This window comes from Manihot esculenta, chromosome 6 (genome assembly GCF_001659605.2).
Source record: "Manihot esculenta cultivar AM560-2 chromosome 6, M.esculenta_v8, whole genome shotgun sequence".
In the NCBI taxonomy this organism is placed as follows: Eukaryota; Viridiplantae; Streptophyta; class Magnoliopsida; order Malpighiales; family Euphorbiaceae; genus Manihot; species Manihot esculenta.
Genome location: NC_035166.2, coordinates 29,934,330 through 29,951,146, shown reverse-complemented (window position 1 = coordinate 29,951,146; position 16,817 = coordinate 29,934,330). Strand labels below are relative to the sequence as shown.

Below are 16,817 nucleotides of genomic sequence, written 5' to 3'. Positions count from 1 at the left end.
TGACATATGCCAGAGGTTTGCCAAAGCCATCAACATCCCGGCCACACCTCAATCTAGCATATCCAGTCCATGGCCGTTCTCACAGTGGAGCATAGACATCCTGGGGCCTTTTTCCAAGACCACAGGACAAAAGAAGTTCGTAATAGTAGCTGTGGAGTACTTTTCAAAGTGGCCAGAGGCAGAAGCAATCCCCACTATTACAGCAAAAAAAATGATAGACTTCGTCTGGGGGAACATCATTTGCAGATTCGGGATACCGAGAGTGCTTATATCGGATAATGGCAAGCAGTTTGACTGCAAGACCTTTAAAGAATTCACAACGAACATGGGTATATGGCACAAGTTCTTCTCAGTGGCTCATCCCCAAACCAACAGTCAGAAAGAGGTCATGAACCGAGCTATCCTCCAGGGACTGAAGAAGCGGCTGGATGGGGCCAAGAAAAATTGGGCTGACGAGCTTAATAGTATCCTGTGGGCATTCCGAACCACACCCCGGACACCAACCAAGGAAACACCTTTCGCGCTGGTATTTGGAACCGAAGCTGTAGTACCAATCGAGCTGCAAATACCTACTCACAGGGTGCAGTACAACAGCGAAAGCACCAACGGTGATAAGCTGAGAAGTAACCTAGATGCCCTAAAAGAAGTTAGAGAAGAAGCTCAGATTCGCACCGCAGCATATCAACAGAAGGCAGCACGTTACTACAATAAAAGAGTCAGGGAAAGAAGTTTGAAGGTGGGAGACCTAGCGTTAAAAAACTTGGAAGCCACTGGAAAAAGAGCTGCCGTGGGAAAGCTGGCACCGACCTGGGAGGACCCATTCAGAATAATCAAAGTGGTCAAACCAGGGGTGTATCAGATCGAGGATATGCAAGGGAACCCAAAGCCTCATGCTTAGAATATCCAGCACTTGAAGAGGTACTTTCCTTAAAATTCCAACAAATGTAAAAGGAATGGTTGTATTTTGAAATGTGCAAATAAAATAAATATCATTATCAAATTATATTGTTTGCCGTTATTATTTTCGCCCTCCTTAAAAGGAAAAAGAAAAAGAAAATAGGTGCGAAAGTTCAAGACCTCAGTGAGGTAGGTGACCGGGCTCCCCAAGCGCCCCCGGCACCACAAAATCGGCTGAGACGATGAAGCGACAGTAAGGCCAAAAGTGCCTGAATCTTATTTAAGACCCTAGTGAGGTGAGTGACCGGGCTCAAAAATGACCCCGGCGCCACAAAACCGGCTGAGACGATGAAGCGACAGTAAGGCCAAAAGTGCCTGAATCTTGTTCAAGACCTCAGTGAGGTAGGTGACCGGGCTCCCCAAGCACCCCCGGCACCATAAAACCGGCTGAGACGATGAAGCGACAGTAAGGTCAAAAGTTCCTGAATCTTGTTCAAGACCTCAGTGAGGTGGGCGACCGGGCTCAAAAATGACCCCGGTGCCACAAAACCGACTGAGACGATGAAGCAACAGTAAGGCCAAAAGTGCCTGAATCTTGTTCAAGACCTCAGTGAGGTAGGTGACCGGGCTCCCTAAGCGCCTCCGGCACCACAAAACCGGCTGAGATGATGAAGCGACAGTAAGGCCAAAAGTGCCTGAATCTTGTTCAAGACCTCAGTGAGGTGGACGACCGGGCTCAAAAATGACATCGGTACCACAAAATCGGCTGAGACGATGAAGCGATAGTAAGGCCAAAAGTGCCTGAATCTTGTTCAAGACCTCAGTGAGGTAGGTGACCGGACTCCCCAAGCACCCCCGGCACCACAAAACCGGCTGAGACGATGAAGCGACAGTAAGACCAAAAGTGCCTGAATCTTGTTCAAGATCTCAGTGAGGTGGGCGATCGGGCTTAAAAATGACCCTAGTGCCACAAAACCGGCTAAGACGATGAAGCGACAGTAAGGACAAAAGTGTCTGAATCTTGTTCAAGACCTCAGTGAGGTGGACGACCGGGCTCAAAAATAACCCCGACGCCACAAAACCGGCTGAGACGATGAAATGAGGTGGGCGACCGGGCTCCCCAAGCACCCCCAGCACCACAAAACCGGTTGAGACGATGGAGCGACAGTGAGGCCAAAAGTGCCGAAATCTAGCTTAAGAGGATGAAGGCTGAATCCCGAACTAAAATACACAAATCTGAGCTCGGAGAAATCAAGTGAAAAGAGAGCCAAACTCAGGAAGCCCAATGGCAAAATAAAAGTTACAAGTTTCCTCTAACCCAAGGGGCAAATCAAAGGCACGAACAGACGAGCAATGCCACAACCTCAATTCCACTCAACACAGAACAGAAAACAAATCCAGGAAGACAAGTTCATCATTCTAAGAATGTACATTACCTAACCTGCTTTGATTATACAAAAACTATGCGTCTGAGCTTGCGAGATAAAAACAGGGGTGCTTTCCCAAGATCAGAAAAATTCATAAGTTAGAAGTTCAATCAATTGCTAAAGTTTCAGCCCGGATCAACTCAAGGGCGAGAAAATTGGTAACCGGGCTGGTCAGTTTAGTATGGCTGATTTCTTTGGAAAATTACAGAATAAACATCTGGCTTAAGAGTTTTTATCCTTAACAGATTGACAGATTAAGCAAATTGGGCCCTTAACAAATTAAGCAACTCGGTGAAGTCAGAAAAATAAACAAGAGCAGAAATAGTTCAAGTATGAACACAAATAAAAGTTATCATTAAACAAAAGGAAAATAGATTACAACGTAATCTAATCATCTATAACTATAGGAGGAAAAATTATCCGTAGAGGACTTACATTATTGATTACATCGTCATTTACATTATCTACACTACTATCCTTGGGGGCCCGGTATTTTCCCGTTCTGACCCCCATCGCCTACAAAAGGCACTATGGATCCAGCATCTTCCACAGGGGACTTGGCATCTTCTCCTTGAGGCCTGGCATCACTCTCTTCAGGCTCAGCGTTTTCCTGCTCATCTCCCTCCTCAAGCTCGACATCCTCTTCAAGGGGCCCAGTGGTAGTGTGAGAAGCTCCTTTGGGCAGAGGGTTATCATCCTCCCCATAACACACCTCCTCCCCATCAGAGTCCACTTCAAGGGCCCGGAGTAGTGCTAGTGGGGTGGAGGGGTCATCCCTGGCTTCCTTCAAGCCCCTATTGAACCCAGAGGCAAACATGCGGAATCCTCTGTGCCATATCTCATTTTTCAGCTCATCAGAAGCTTTGAACTCCGCAAGTCGCGCCTCACAGGCCTCTTCTATCTTTGCCTTCAACTCAGGGGAATCTTGATAAAGCCGAAGACGATCTTCACAGGCCTGCTCTATTTCCGCTTTCAGCTCCGAGGAGCCTTTATACTCTAATAGGCGCCTTTGGCAGGCCTGATCAACCTCTGCCCTCAGTTCAGCAGACCCCCTATATTCCTGCAGGCGCTCCTCACATGCCAACTGGACTCTGTCTTCAGCATGCTTGGCATCCTCGAGCAGGGCTGAACACCTCTTTTTTAGAGCCTCGACTTCCTGGCAGAGATACTGATTTTGAAGTTTGGATGCCTCTACTGCCAGAGTCAGGTCTTTAACATTGTCGGCATGCTTGCCCAGCTCCTGCTCGAGCACAACCATCCGAGCTAAGGCCTCATCTCTTTGAGCCATAACGGTGTCGTAGCGGGCCTTAACCCCCTCATAATTTGCCTTCAACGATTCATGCTGATGCTAGACCTCATCCCTCTGGCTCACAGCCTCGTCTCTTTCCTGCCAGATTTCCTCCAAGGAGGACAGCTGCTTTAAAACCTCATCGCGACGAATCTCCGCCGCAGCTGCCCTCTCATCAGCCCTTTTGAGGGCTCCTTGGGTGTAGGACAGTTCCGCCTGTAGGGACTTCAAATGCTCCCGGGACACCGCAAGATTACCCCGGGCATCACTGGTGGCAGCCAGATTCTCTTCAAGGCGCGCCTCCTGTAACGCCCCGGAAATCCGGACCGCTACCGGCGCTAGGATCCGGGTCGACTTAAGGCCGCCGGGACCCGTAGCAAGCCTGACCTATAACCTGTAAACCTGTATAATCCCATACATGATCAACAACATGCATAAAATTTAAAACTTTTCCTCATACATACTGTCATCAACTAACTCAACCTGTACATACTCTGATCATATACATAACATAGTCCCTCTGTGGGATCTCATCAAGCCTTAAAGGCAAAACAACCTGTGTTGAGTTAGTTTACATAAACATCATAACATAAGATCATGTATATACAAAAGGGATTAACAATACATTATGGTCAAGCACAACTCTATCCTCAATAACCTCATTACATAACATTCTGAATATTTTTACATTTCGTCATAATACAATTGTCATGTCCACACACTAACTATTACATACATATGACTTTTTCTTCTTGCCTTCTCTATCTATCCCGTACCTGCAAGCCTGGGGGTTAGGGGAGAGGGGTGAGCTAGATGCCCAGTGAGTAGAACTGTAAAAAGAATATTTAAAACATGCTATCATGAAATGCGCCACTGCACAATCAAATCACACCACGGATGGACTGATTCAAAAATCCCTCAACTCCATGCCCGGCCCTATTATGGGCACCACAGGACTTCGTATTGCCCGACCCTATTATGGGCACCACAGGACTTCGTACTCGGAGTTATTGCCCGGCCCTATTATGGGCACCACAGGTCTTCGTATTGCCCGGCCCTATTATGGGCACCACAGGTCTTCGTATATAGAAGGCTAATGAATCATCCTAATGTCCATCCACTATCATCTATCACAACAATATAATGCGGCATAGTCGTGAATTCTAATGCAAACAACCTATAATATGATCATGATGCATGAAGCATGATAAAAGCATTTCATTTCTTCATTTAAAAAGGGTTAAGTTTAGTTCCACTCACCTCTGGCTGACTCTGACAAACTCTGTAGCAGCTGGCTCACTGCTGGGGTCCTTGGTTCCTCGGGTCCGAACCTACACAGGTGGACTCCAATGAGGGACCAAACATACTTAAACATAACTCTAATATATTCCCCAAAAACCCCCTAAAACATCCTGAAAATATCACATAGAGATATGCATGAAGTGGCTGAACAGGGCACTTTCGGCGGCACCTTCGGCGGCCGAAAGTCCTGGATAGAGACGAAACTCAGGTAGGTTCGGCGGCACCTTCGGCGGCCGAAAGTCCCAGACAGAGACGAAAGTCTCTTTTCGGGGGCAACTTCGGCAGCCGAAAGGCCTGCCTTCCCAGCCATGTTCGGCGGCCGAAAGTGCCTTCGGCTGCCGAACCTGGTTTCTGCCAAAGGGCAGAAACTCGGTCCCTTTGTGCATTTTTGCCTCCAACTCACCAATCATGCACATACCTCACTTAAAACATGCATACAAGATCCTAGGGGCCTCAAAACATCAAATGCCCCAACTACAACACTTCAAGCATACAAAAATCAACATACATTGCTCAAATCATCAAAATAACCCATAAGCTCAACATATAACCTAACATGCATTTCTACCCTTAGATCTAGCATAAAACTTACTTAAAACACATAAGGAGCTTAAGATCGGCTCTTACCTCTTGAAGATCGAGGGTTGAGGAGATCTAAACTTGGAGATCCACGAAAATGAGCTCCTGAGTTCCCAAAGCTCCAAAACTTGGTTTAAATGTTCAAAACTTGCAATGTGAGTTTAAAACTTAAGAAAAATGGTGGAGATTTGGAGGAAGAGCACAAGAGTTGCAAAGGGAAGGTCGGAAGCTTGCTGTGGCCGAAAATGGGAGAAAGCTCGTCCATTTCGGCTAAGTGCCCCATTTATAGGTGGCTGGCCAGGCCACGTTCGGGGGCCGAATGTGCCTCCGCATCCATGCAAATGTTCGGCGGCCGAACTTGACTTTCGGCGGCCGAACCTGAACTTCCCTAACTCATGCTTTCGGGGGCCTAACGTGCCTCCAAAACGCATGCATGTTCGGCGGCCGAACTTGACTTTCGGCGGCCGAACCTGGGTTTCCCTCCAATGCTATTTTCATGCAAAAACTCATTTAATTTCATACTTAAAACCATTAAACATGAAAACATTTTTATAAAACATGATTTTACCCCTACTAGAGGTCTCCGACATCCGAGATTCCACCGGACGGTAGGAATTCCGATACCGGAGTCTAGCCGGGTATTACATTCTCCCCCCTTTAAGAACATTCGTCCCCGAATGTTCCTCAACTAGTACATGCATAGTAAAATAACATAACATACATATAACACATGGGGACTAACCTTAAAAGAGGTGGGGATATTGCTGGAGCATGGACTCCCGTGTCTCCCAAGTGCATTCTTCCAAGTTGTGGTGGTTCCACAGGACTTTCACCATCGGGATTTCCTTGTTTCTTAACTTTCTGATCTGGGTGTCTATGATCCGTACTGGCTGTTCAACATAGGTGAGATCCTCTTGGACCTCCACATCAGGCTCACTAAGAACCTTGCTCGGATCTGACACAAACTTCCTCAACATTGAAACATGGAAAACCGGATGGACTCTTTCCATCGAAGCAGGTAAATCCAGCTTGTACGACACATTCCCAATCTTTTGCAAGATTTCAAAGGGTCCGATGTATCGTGGGGCTAGTTTACCCTTCTTCCCGAAGCGAACCACTCCCTTCATTGGAGACACCTTGAGCAATACCAGATCCCCCTCCTGAAACTCTAACTGTCTTCTGCGGACGTCTGCATAGCTCTTCTGTCTGCTTGCAGCAGTCTTGATTCTTTCTCTGATTAAGGGTATCACCCTGCTGGTGATCTCTACTAGCTCAGGCCCTGCCAAGGCCTTTTCTCCAACTTCCTCCCAGCAAACAGGTGACCTGCACTTCCTTCCATATAAAGCTTCATATGGAGCCATCCCGATGCTAGCATGATGACTGTTATTGTAGGCAAACTCCACCAAAGGTAGATGCTGCCTCCAAGAACCGCCAAAGTCTAGCACACACATTCTGAGCATATCCTCGATAGTCTGGATGGTCCTTTCTGACTGTCCATCAGTCTGGGGGTGGAAGGCAGTACTGAAATCCAACCTAGTACCCATAGCATTCTGCAGACTCCGCCAAAATCTGGAGGTGAACTGGGGCCCTCTATTTGACACGATGGAAACATGAACCCCATGCAGCCTGACGATCTCATCTACATACACCTGCGCCAACTTGTCCACAGAGTAGCCACTCCTGACAGGAATGAAGTGAGCAGATTTGGTGAGTCTGTCCACAATCACCCATATGGAGTCCACTCTGTTGGACGTCGCCGGTAACCCCACTACGAAGTCCATAGCTATATTCTCCCATTTCCATTCTGGGATAGGTAGCGGGTTAAGCATTCCAGCCGGCTTCTGATGTTCCAGCTTCACCCTCTGACACACTTCGCAGGCTGACACGAACTGTGCCACTTCTTTCTTCATCGCTGGCCACCAATAAACCTTTTTCAAATCTTGATACATCTTGGTGGCTCCGGGGTGAATGCTGTATCTTGCATTATGAGCCTCCCTCATAATGTCTCCTTTTAGCCCAATGTCATCTGGTACACATAGTCTGCTCCCATAGCGGAGGATCCCCTTACTGTCGAATCTGAACTCGCTATCATTGCCGGACTGAACAGTCCTGGCAATCTTCACTAACTCCGGGTCCTCATGCTGTTTCTGAGCCACCTGCTCCAGAAACACGGGTGCTACTCTCATCTGGGCCACCAAGGCACCTGTACCAGACAACTCCAACTGTAGACCTTCCTCAATGAGCTTGTAAAACTCCTTCACCACTGGTCTCCTCTCTGCCGCGATGTGGGATAGACTGCCTAGTGACTTCCGGCTTAGGGCGTCTGCCACGACATTCGCCTTACCCGGATGATACTGAATCTTGCAATCATAGTCACTCAGCAGCTCCACCCACCTCCTCTGCCTCAGATTCAGATCCCTCTGACTCAAGATGTACTGCAGGCTCTTATGATCTGTAAAGATCTCACATTTCACCCCATAGAGGTAATGCCTCCACATCTTGAGTGCAAAGATTACTGCTGCCATCTCAAGGTCATGTGTGGGGTAATTCAACTCATGCTTCTTCAGCTGCCTAGAAGCATAAGCGATCACCCTCTCATTCTGCATCAGTACACAACCCAGTCCCACACGGGACGCATCACAAAAGACTGTAAAGTCCTCATCACTAGATGGCAGAGCTAACACTGGTGCTGAAGTCAACCTCTTCTTAAGCTCTTCGAAACTCTCCTCGCACTGGTCGGTCCACAGAAACTTCTGATTCTTCCTGGTTAGTCTGGTCAGAGGAGCTGCTATCTTTGAGAAGTCCTGAACGAACCTCCTGTAGTAACCTGCCAAACCCAAGAAACTCCTGATCTCCGTCACTGAAGTGGGTCTAGGCCAGTTAGCCACAGTTTCTGTCTTCTTGGGATCTACCTCAATTCCATTCTCTGACACTACATGCCCCAAGAACGAAATGCTCCTCAGCCAGAACTCACATTTAGAGAACTTGGCATACAAGCCATGTTCCCTCAAAGTCTGCAAGACCAACCGCAGATGATGGGCATGCTCCTCTGCATTCCTGGAATACACCAAGATATCATCTATGAAGACAATAACAAAGTGATCCAGGTACTGGCTAAACACTCTGTTCATGAGATCCATGAATGCTGCAGGGGCGTTAGTTAACCCGAACGGCATCACAAGGAACTCATAATGCCCATATCTGGTCCTGAAAGCCGTCTTTGGCACATCCTCATCCCTTATCCTTAGCTGATGGTACCCCGATCTTAGATCTATTTTGGAGAAACAACCCGCTCCGGCTAGCTGGTCGAATAGATCATCGATCCTAGGCAATGGGTACCTATTTTTTGTAGTGACTTTGTTCAACTGCCTGTAGTTGATACAAAGTCTAAGGGATCCATCCTTCTTCCTCACAAACAAGACCGGAGCACCCCAAGGTGAGGTACTCTGTCGGATGAAACCCTTTTCTACCAGCTCTTGCAATTGCTCTTTCAACTCTTTTAACTCGGCTGGGGCCATCCTGTAGGGAGGGATAGAGATCGGTCTAGTTCCAGGCATTAACTCTATCTCGAACTCTATCTCCCTAGCAGGTGGTAAACCTGGATGCTCATCAGGAAAGACATCCTGAAACTCTCTGACAACTGGCACCGAGGCCGGCTCCCTGACCTGACTGTCTAGCTCTCTCACATGAGCTAAATACCCCTGACATCCCTTCCTAAGCAACCTACGAGCCTGAAGAGCTGATATCAGACCTCTAGGTGTGCCCCTCTTGTCTCCTTTGAAGACGACCTCTGACCCGTTCTGATCTCTGAACCTGACTACCTTGTCCCTGCAGTCCAAGGTAGCACCATGGGTAGATAGCCAATCCATCCCTAGAATGACGTCAAAGTCTGTCAAATCTAGAACCACAAGGTCGGCGGAGAGGCATCTTCCCTCAATAAAAACTGGACTGTACTGGCAGACTGACACTGCCACTGACGGGTCACACTTGGGTCCACTGACCCATAGGGGACACTCTAACCCAGAGACTATCAGACCTAACCTCTCAACGGCTCTCGGAGCAATAAATGAATGAGATGCACCCGGGTCCATTAATGCATACACATCAGAACACCCAATGACGAGATTACTTGACACCACGGTGTTGGATGTGTTAGCCTCCTGCTGTGTCATGGTGAAGATCCTGGCTGGAGCTGATGGACCTTCACCTCGGGAACCAGAAGAAGAGGCTACCCCTCTCCCTCTACCTCTGCCACTGCCCTGAGTTGTGGCTGGAACTGCTGGCTGTGCCACACTACCAGAAGCTGTCTGCTGGGGCTGGCCCATAAAAGGCGCTCTAGGACAATCCCGAGCTATGTGTCCCTCCTGTCCACATCTGAAACATGCATTAGTCCCAGCTCGACACACTCCCCTGTGCGGTCTTCCACATCTCTGGCATTCTGTACCATCTGAGCCTGAGCTCGAGCCACCGCCAAATCCCAGACCGGATTTCAACTTGTTCCAAAACTTATTCTTCTTCGGCTTCTTGGTGGTGCTATCCCACCTCTTCTTACCTGAGCTCTGAGAAGAGAAACCTGGTCCTCCTCTGCTTGGGGTCTTAACCCCTGAAGACTGGGTCACTGACCCCTCAACTATAGCACTTGCCTCCATTCTTCGAGCCATATCCACCACAGTGTGGAAACTTTCTCTCTCAGCTGACTGAACCAACGAGGAGTACCTGGAATGCAGCTTCATAACATATTTCTTGGCTTTCTTCGTATCTGAGTCTAGAGCTTGCCCTGAAAAAGGCAATAGCTCCAAGAATTTATCCGTGAACTCCTCTACACTCATGTGCTCTGACTGCCTCAGTTGCTCAAACTCAATCATTTTCAGTTCTCTAGAACTGTCTGGAAAAGCCCATCCAGCGAACTCATTCGCAAATTCTTCCCATGTCATACCGTCTAGTCTCGGGTCCACATAACACTTGAACCATTCCCGTGCCTTCTTGCACTTTAAAGTGAACCCTGCCATCTGAATGGCCCTGCTGTCACTTGCCCCTAGCTCATCAGTTATTGTCTTCACTACTCTCAGATACTCAAAGGGGTCATCCCCTGACTTGTATTTGGGAGCATCTAGCTTGAGGTAATCTGTCATCTTTACCTTGCTCCCATCGACTGAGCTAGGTCTAGGAGGTTGAGTAACTGGGGCTGCTGGTTCTGTAGGTGGTGGAGGTGGAGGTGCAGCATTCCCCGAGGTGGGGTTTGCTGGGTTTGGATAGAAGGGTGAGGGTGGATAAGCTGGGTACTGTGTATAGGGTGGATAGAAAGGTGGATAAGGCATGTAGGTAGGGTAGGGGTTAAAGCTGGAGTAATCTGATGTGCCTCCCATCGGATACCCTGAACCCTGTGGGAAGGGTGGATAATGGGGTGGAAAACCATACCCCGAGGCCTGGACGCCTCCCTGAGACTCCCCTGTCCCTTCTTCCTGCATGCTCACATCCAGGTTCCCATCCCTCCTCTTATCCTCTTCCATAACCTCCCTCACATCTGAAGAACTTCCTCCTCTATCAGTCCCCCTTCTGCTGGCATCAAAAGACCTTCTAGGGTCCCTTGACACTCTATCTCTGTTGGCTCTACAAGACATTGCCCTAGGCAATGTAGGAGGACGGGCGCTCGTGCCCTCATCCTCAGGTGGCACTCCAGTCAATCGCGCAGATCGACGAGTTCCTCTCATCCTCTTCTCTGAAAAACAGCTCATAACAAGCAAACATTAGCATCATATGGTTCATGTGGGCACACATGAACCCTCATCACATACATCACATAGCATATCATATCATTAACGCACATGCATAAAGTCATGGCATTTCACATCATCATGCAAGACAGGACTCAACATCCTATCCTAGTGGACATGACCTTCCTATTGTGCTTGACCTTCTATAACCTCTATGAGCCCGACACTCTAGGTCCGACCATATGAACCTAGGGCTCTGATACCATTCTGTAACGCCCCGGAAATCCGGACCGCTACCGGCGCTAGGATCCGGGTCGACTTAAGGCCGCCGGGACCCGTAGCAAGCCTGACCTATAACCTGTAAACCTGTATAATCCCATACATGATCAACAACATGCATAAAATTTAAAACTTTTCCTCATACATACTGTCATCAACTAACTCAACCTGTACATACTCTGATCATATACATAACATAGTCCCTCTGTGGGATCTCATCAAGCCTTAAAGGCAAAACAACCTGTGTTGAGTTAGTTTACATAAACATCATAACATAAGATCATGTATATACTAAAGGGATTAACAATACATTATGGTCAAGCACAACTCTATCCTCAATAACCTCATTACATAACATTCTGAATATTTTTACATTTCGTCATAATACAATTGTCATGTCCACACACTAACTATTACATACATATGACTTTTTCTTCTTGCCTTCTCTATCTATCCCGTACCTGCAAGCCTGGGGGTTAGGGGAGAGGGGTGAGCTAGATGCCCAGTGAGTAGAACTGTAAAAAGAATATTTAAAACATGCTATCATGAAATGCGCCACTGCACAATCAAATCACACCACGGATGGACTGATTCAAAAATCCTTCAACTCCATGCCCGGCCCTATTATGGGCACCACAGGACTTCGTATTGCCCGGCCCTATTATGGGCACCACAGGACTTCGTACTCGGAGTTATTGCCCAGCCCTATTATGGGCACCACAGGTCTTCGTATTGCCCGGCCCTATTATGGGCACCACAGGTCTTCGTATATAGAAGGCTAATGAATCATCCTAATGTCCATCCACTATCATCTATCACAACAATATAATGCGGCATAGTCGTGAATTCTAATGCAAACAACCTATAATATGATCATGATGCATGAAGCATGATAAAAGCATTTCATTTCTTCATTTAAAAAGGGTTAAGTTTAGTTCCACTCACCTCTGGCTGACTCTGACAAACTCTGTAGCAACTGGCTCACTGCTGGGGTCCTTGGTTCCTCGGGTCCGAACCTACACAGGTGGACTCCAATGAGGGACCAAACATACTTAAACATAACTCTAATATATTCCCCAAAAACCCCCTAAAACATCCTGAAAATATCACATAGAGATATGCATGAAGTGGCTGAATAGGGCACTTTCGGCGGCACCTTCGGCGGCCGAAAGTCCTGGACAGAGACGAAACTCAGGTAGGTTCGGCGGCACCTTCGGCGGCCGAAAGTCCCAGACAGAGACGAAAGTCTCTTTTCGGGGGCAACTTCGGCAGCCGAAAGGCCTGGCTCCCCAGCCATGTTCGGCGGCCGAAAGTGCCTTCGGCTGCCGAACCTGGTTTCTGCCAAAGGGCAGAAACTCGGTCCCTTTGTGCATTTTTGCCTCCAACTCACCAATCATGCACATACCTCACTTAAAACATGCATACAAGATCCTAGGGGCCTCAAAACATCAAATGCCCCAACTACAACACTTAAAGCATACAAAAATCAACATACATTGCTCAAATCATCAAAATAACCCATAAGCTCAACATATAACCTAACATGCATTTCTACCCTTAGATCTAGCATAAAACTTACTTAAAACACATAAGGAGCTTAAGATCGGCTCTTACCTCTTGAAGATCGAGGGTTGAGGAGATCTAAACTTGGAGATCCACGAAAATGAGCTCCTGAGTTCCCAAAGCTCCAAAACTTGGTTTAAATGTTCAAAACTTGCAATGTGAGTTTAAAACTTAAGAAAAATGGTGGAGATTTGGAGGAAGAGCACAAGAGTTGCAAAGGGAAGGTCGGAAGCTTGCTGTGGCCGAAAATGGGAGAAAGCTCGCCCATTTCGGCTAAGTGCCCCATTTATAGGTGGCTGGCCAGGCCACGTTCGGGGGCCGAATGTGCCTCCGCATCCATGCAAATGTTTGGTGGCTGAACTTGACTTTCGGCGGCCGAACCTGAACTTCCCTAACTCATGCTTTCGGGGGCCTAACATGCCTCCAAAACGCATGCATGTTCGGCGGCCGAACTTGACTTTCGGCAGCCGAACCTGGGTTTCCCTCCAATGCTATTTTCATGCAAAAACTCATTTAATTTCATACTTAAAACCATTAAACATGAAAACATTTTTATAAAACATGATTTTACCCCTTCTAGAGGTCTCCGACATCCGAGATTCCACCGGACGGTAGGAATTCCGATACCGGAGTCTAGCCGGGTATTACACCTCCTCAATCCGACGATCCACAGAGTCCTGGAGAGACTGGTCATGGGCGTCCACCTCCATGAAGAGACCCGTCACCTAGCACGAAGAAAAACTATTAAGATAAGGAGATAATGGCAATCAAAATGAAAACAAAAATCAAGAAGAACAACCTACCATAAGAAGCATCTCCCTGATTATATCTCCGAGCTCCCCTCGAGTCCGAGATCGAAACGCTACTTGCTCTCTAGTAGAACTGGCCAAAAGACCAGTGAGAGCAAGCAAACGAGGGTCTGAAGCCTCAGTGGCCCCGCCAAACATATGCTCCCTTAGTATCTCTGCGACAATGCTTGCTGGGGATTGATGAATAATGTCTTCTGCGTTCAAAATCTCGTTGTCTGGGGCAGAGAGCAGGGGCACCACTGAGGTCTTCTCCTTCTCGAGAGGAGACAGAGCTGGGGCAGGCTGCCTAGAAGCTCGAGACCTCTTGGAGGCAGGAACCGGGGCAGGAGCAGCAGAAGGGGGAGCTCGCTTGCCAGTGACCTCCTTAGCAACGCCCTCGGGGACGGCAAAGGACTCCCTTTGGGGGGGAACGTCACCAACTGACCCGGACTGAGCCTCCCCTGTAGGAATGCCCTTAACAGCAGGGGCGACCTCTATGGCAGCTATCTAAGCACCTTCACCTATGGGGATGACCACTTTCTCACCCTCGAGAGTCCTTCCATCAACTGGAGAGACCTCCGACCTCTCTTCAAGGGCATCCCCAAAAGAAGAAGCAACATCCGCCCTCAAGAGCCCGAGGTCCTCAACTGGCCTGACAGTAACCTCCGGTGCCACTTCCATCCTCGTGATAGTGACTCGTTGGGACCCGCCGACCTGAGAAGACCGAGGAAGCGAGCTAGACCTGCCGCGACTGGAAGGCTTGGAGGTCCTAACGCCCTGGGAGCTCGGCTTAGAAGCTCGAGAAGAGGTTGGAGCTAGGGGAACAGATCGGCCCGCCGACCTGGACGAAATGACCTGGGCCACGTCCTGGGTAGCTTCAGACATGGACCGCCCAGCTCAGAAGGCGTCCAGGGCGGCCTTCATACTTTCCCGGGACAGAGTAAAGTTCTTGGGAGCCTTAATTTTATCCATCTCCACTTGAGAAGCTGCAAAAACCCAAAATCAACACAAGTTAAAAATCCTTCAAGAAAAATTAAGAGAGGAGAAACAAGGCAATTAAACAAAGTATAATACCCGCGTCCTTGCAGTCCTGGAGACTGGACACGAACATGCATTTTTCGACATCATACTTCTTCTCAACAGAAGTCAGTCGAAGGTACCCGACCTGCTCAGAAAGACTTAGCTGGAGTAGGTCGTTGCAGCCTAGAGGGACATCCTCCTAGGAGAGCTCCACCTCCCAAGACAACCCGGAGTCCTTCTTCAGCTCTACCACTGTGAACCCCCTTTACCCAGCCTTTTATCTAGTCCTTGTGACCCGAAAAGATGGACAGCCCTCCTTGAGGGGCAAAATAGTAAAAACTTTGGCTCGCCCTAACCAGCCGAAAGAAGGCGACAAACAAACGCGCTGTGGGTGTAAACCCCCAGCTCAGGCAAACAGACTCAAATGAACACATGAACAGAATGAAATTGGGAGCCAACATCCTAGGGGTTATCCCAAAATACCGGAAGACCTCAATGAAAAAGGGAGAAAAGGGAAAGGTTAGGCCATACTCCCTCTGTTTGACAAAAAAGACCAGACTGCGGTCCTTCTGGGGGTCAACCAAACCGGAAGGGGGAGGATCTGGAAGGACAATCCTCTCATTCCGATAGGGAGCCCGGATATGGAAGAGAGGGGTATCCAGATGCTCCCAAGAAAAGAAGTTTTTCAAGGTGGATGGGGTAATACTAGACTCTAGATTAATGACATCAGGGAGTTTAGGGCTATCCATGGAGGAATGAAGAGCGTACCTTAAAAACGGCGGAAGCTAAGAAATAGAGCTAGCGATACACGCAGAGAGCAGGGAAGAACAAGAGTTTTGGAGAGACCGAGAAAATTCAAATTTTGAAATAGTAAAGTGGAGAAGTGACGTTTTAAGAGAAACTGTCCTTGGGGCGCGCAGTCATAATGAGTTCTCAATATTTACCCCCTCATCATTCATGTAATAACTGATGAGAAGGTAAAGGGGCAATTGATGACCGCTGGGTTTCACCACCCCGTTACGAGGCCGGGCCCATGATGACAGCACTAATCCGAGGGTCGTTCAACCTCTTAAATGGGCCGGCCCAGATCATTCGATCTTAAGACCGGACCTCCCCTGAGCCTCAGTCTCTTCAACTCCAGCCTGGTCATGAGGAGGAAGAATAATCAGCCCATTCGCCTAGCAGGTCTGTCCACAAGCGCGCAAGGAGGGAATTAAATAGTCGTTCAATATGGAACAGACGTCTGACATTTTAGTATGTACGTATCCGTATGACAGAGACAGATGACCCAATAATGGCGAGACCCTTAGACGCCACTAACAAACAAAAGAAAATGATAAAAGGAGGAGAACACCCTCTTCTCAAAACAAGGTTATTAAACCATTGTAAAACCCTATTTTCTGGATCTCAGAACATCACTTAGAAAATATTTCCCTTTTTATTTATTTTTATCAATTTAATTATTAATTAAAAAACTAAAAAATATTATTACTTAGAAATTAAAATTTCAATAGTGATATAAAAATGAACTTTGAAGAGTTTACAAAAGTTCACAGGTAAATATAATAATTTTCTTATAAAATATTAAAATATTTTTTAATTTATATAACAATAAAATTAAAAAATGGAAAAAGATGAAGGCGTATATTTAAATTTAAGAATTTTTTTAAAAAATATTTTAAGTATAACACAATCTAAATAATAAAAAGTAAGTTAGCATGAAACATAAAAGGTTGAAGACAACCATTTAAAGAAGAATTTTTTTAGTACAATTGGTTTCAAAGGGAGACGTCTAAAACTCCGGTACTAATTAACCAAATATTTGTTTAATAATATAGATATGAGAAATACATTGTTGCAGAGGGCAGTAAGATCAATCCGACCAAAACTTGAACCAAGTGCAAGCAGCAGTTGGATTTTTGTTCCAGGACAAAAAGGCATAAAATTGTCATCTGGGTTG

General features: G+C 47.3%; 1 protein-coding gene across 1 annotated transcript; it reads right to left on the bottom strand.

Moving 5' to 3' along the window:
* Positions 1-2,726: 2,726 nt before the first annotated feature.
* LOC122723901 lies at positions 2,727-16,353 on the bottom strand. Its single transcript, XM_043957872.1, has 3 exons — positions 13,853-16,353; positions 13,700-13,774; positions 2,727-3,912 (listed from the first exon to the last, which is right to left on the bottom strand). The coding sequence occupies exon 3, from the start codon at positions 3,610-3,612 to the stop codon at positions 2,797-2,799; it is 816 nt and encodes a 271-aa protein (XP_043813807.1). The 5' UTR covers positions 3,613-3,912; positions 13,700-13,774; positions 13,853-16,353; the 3' UTR covers positions 2,727-2,796.
* Positions 16,354-16,817: the final 464 nt, after the last annotated feature.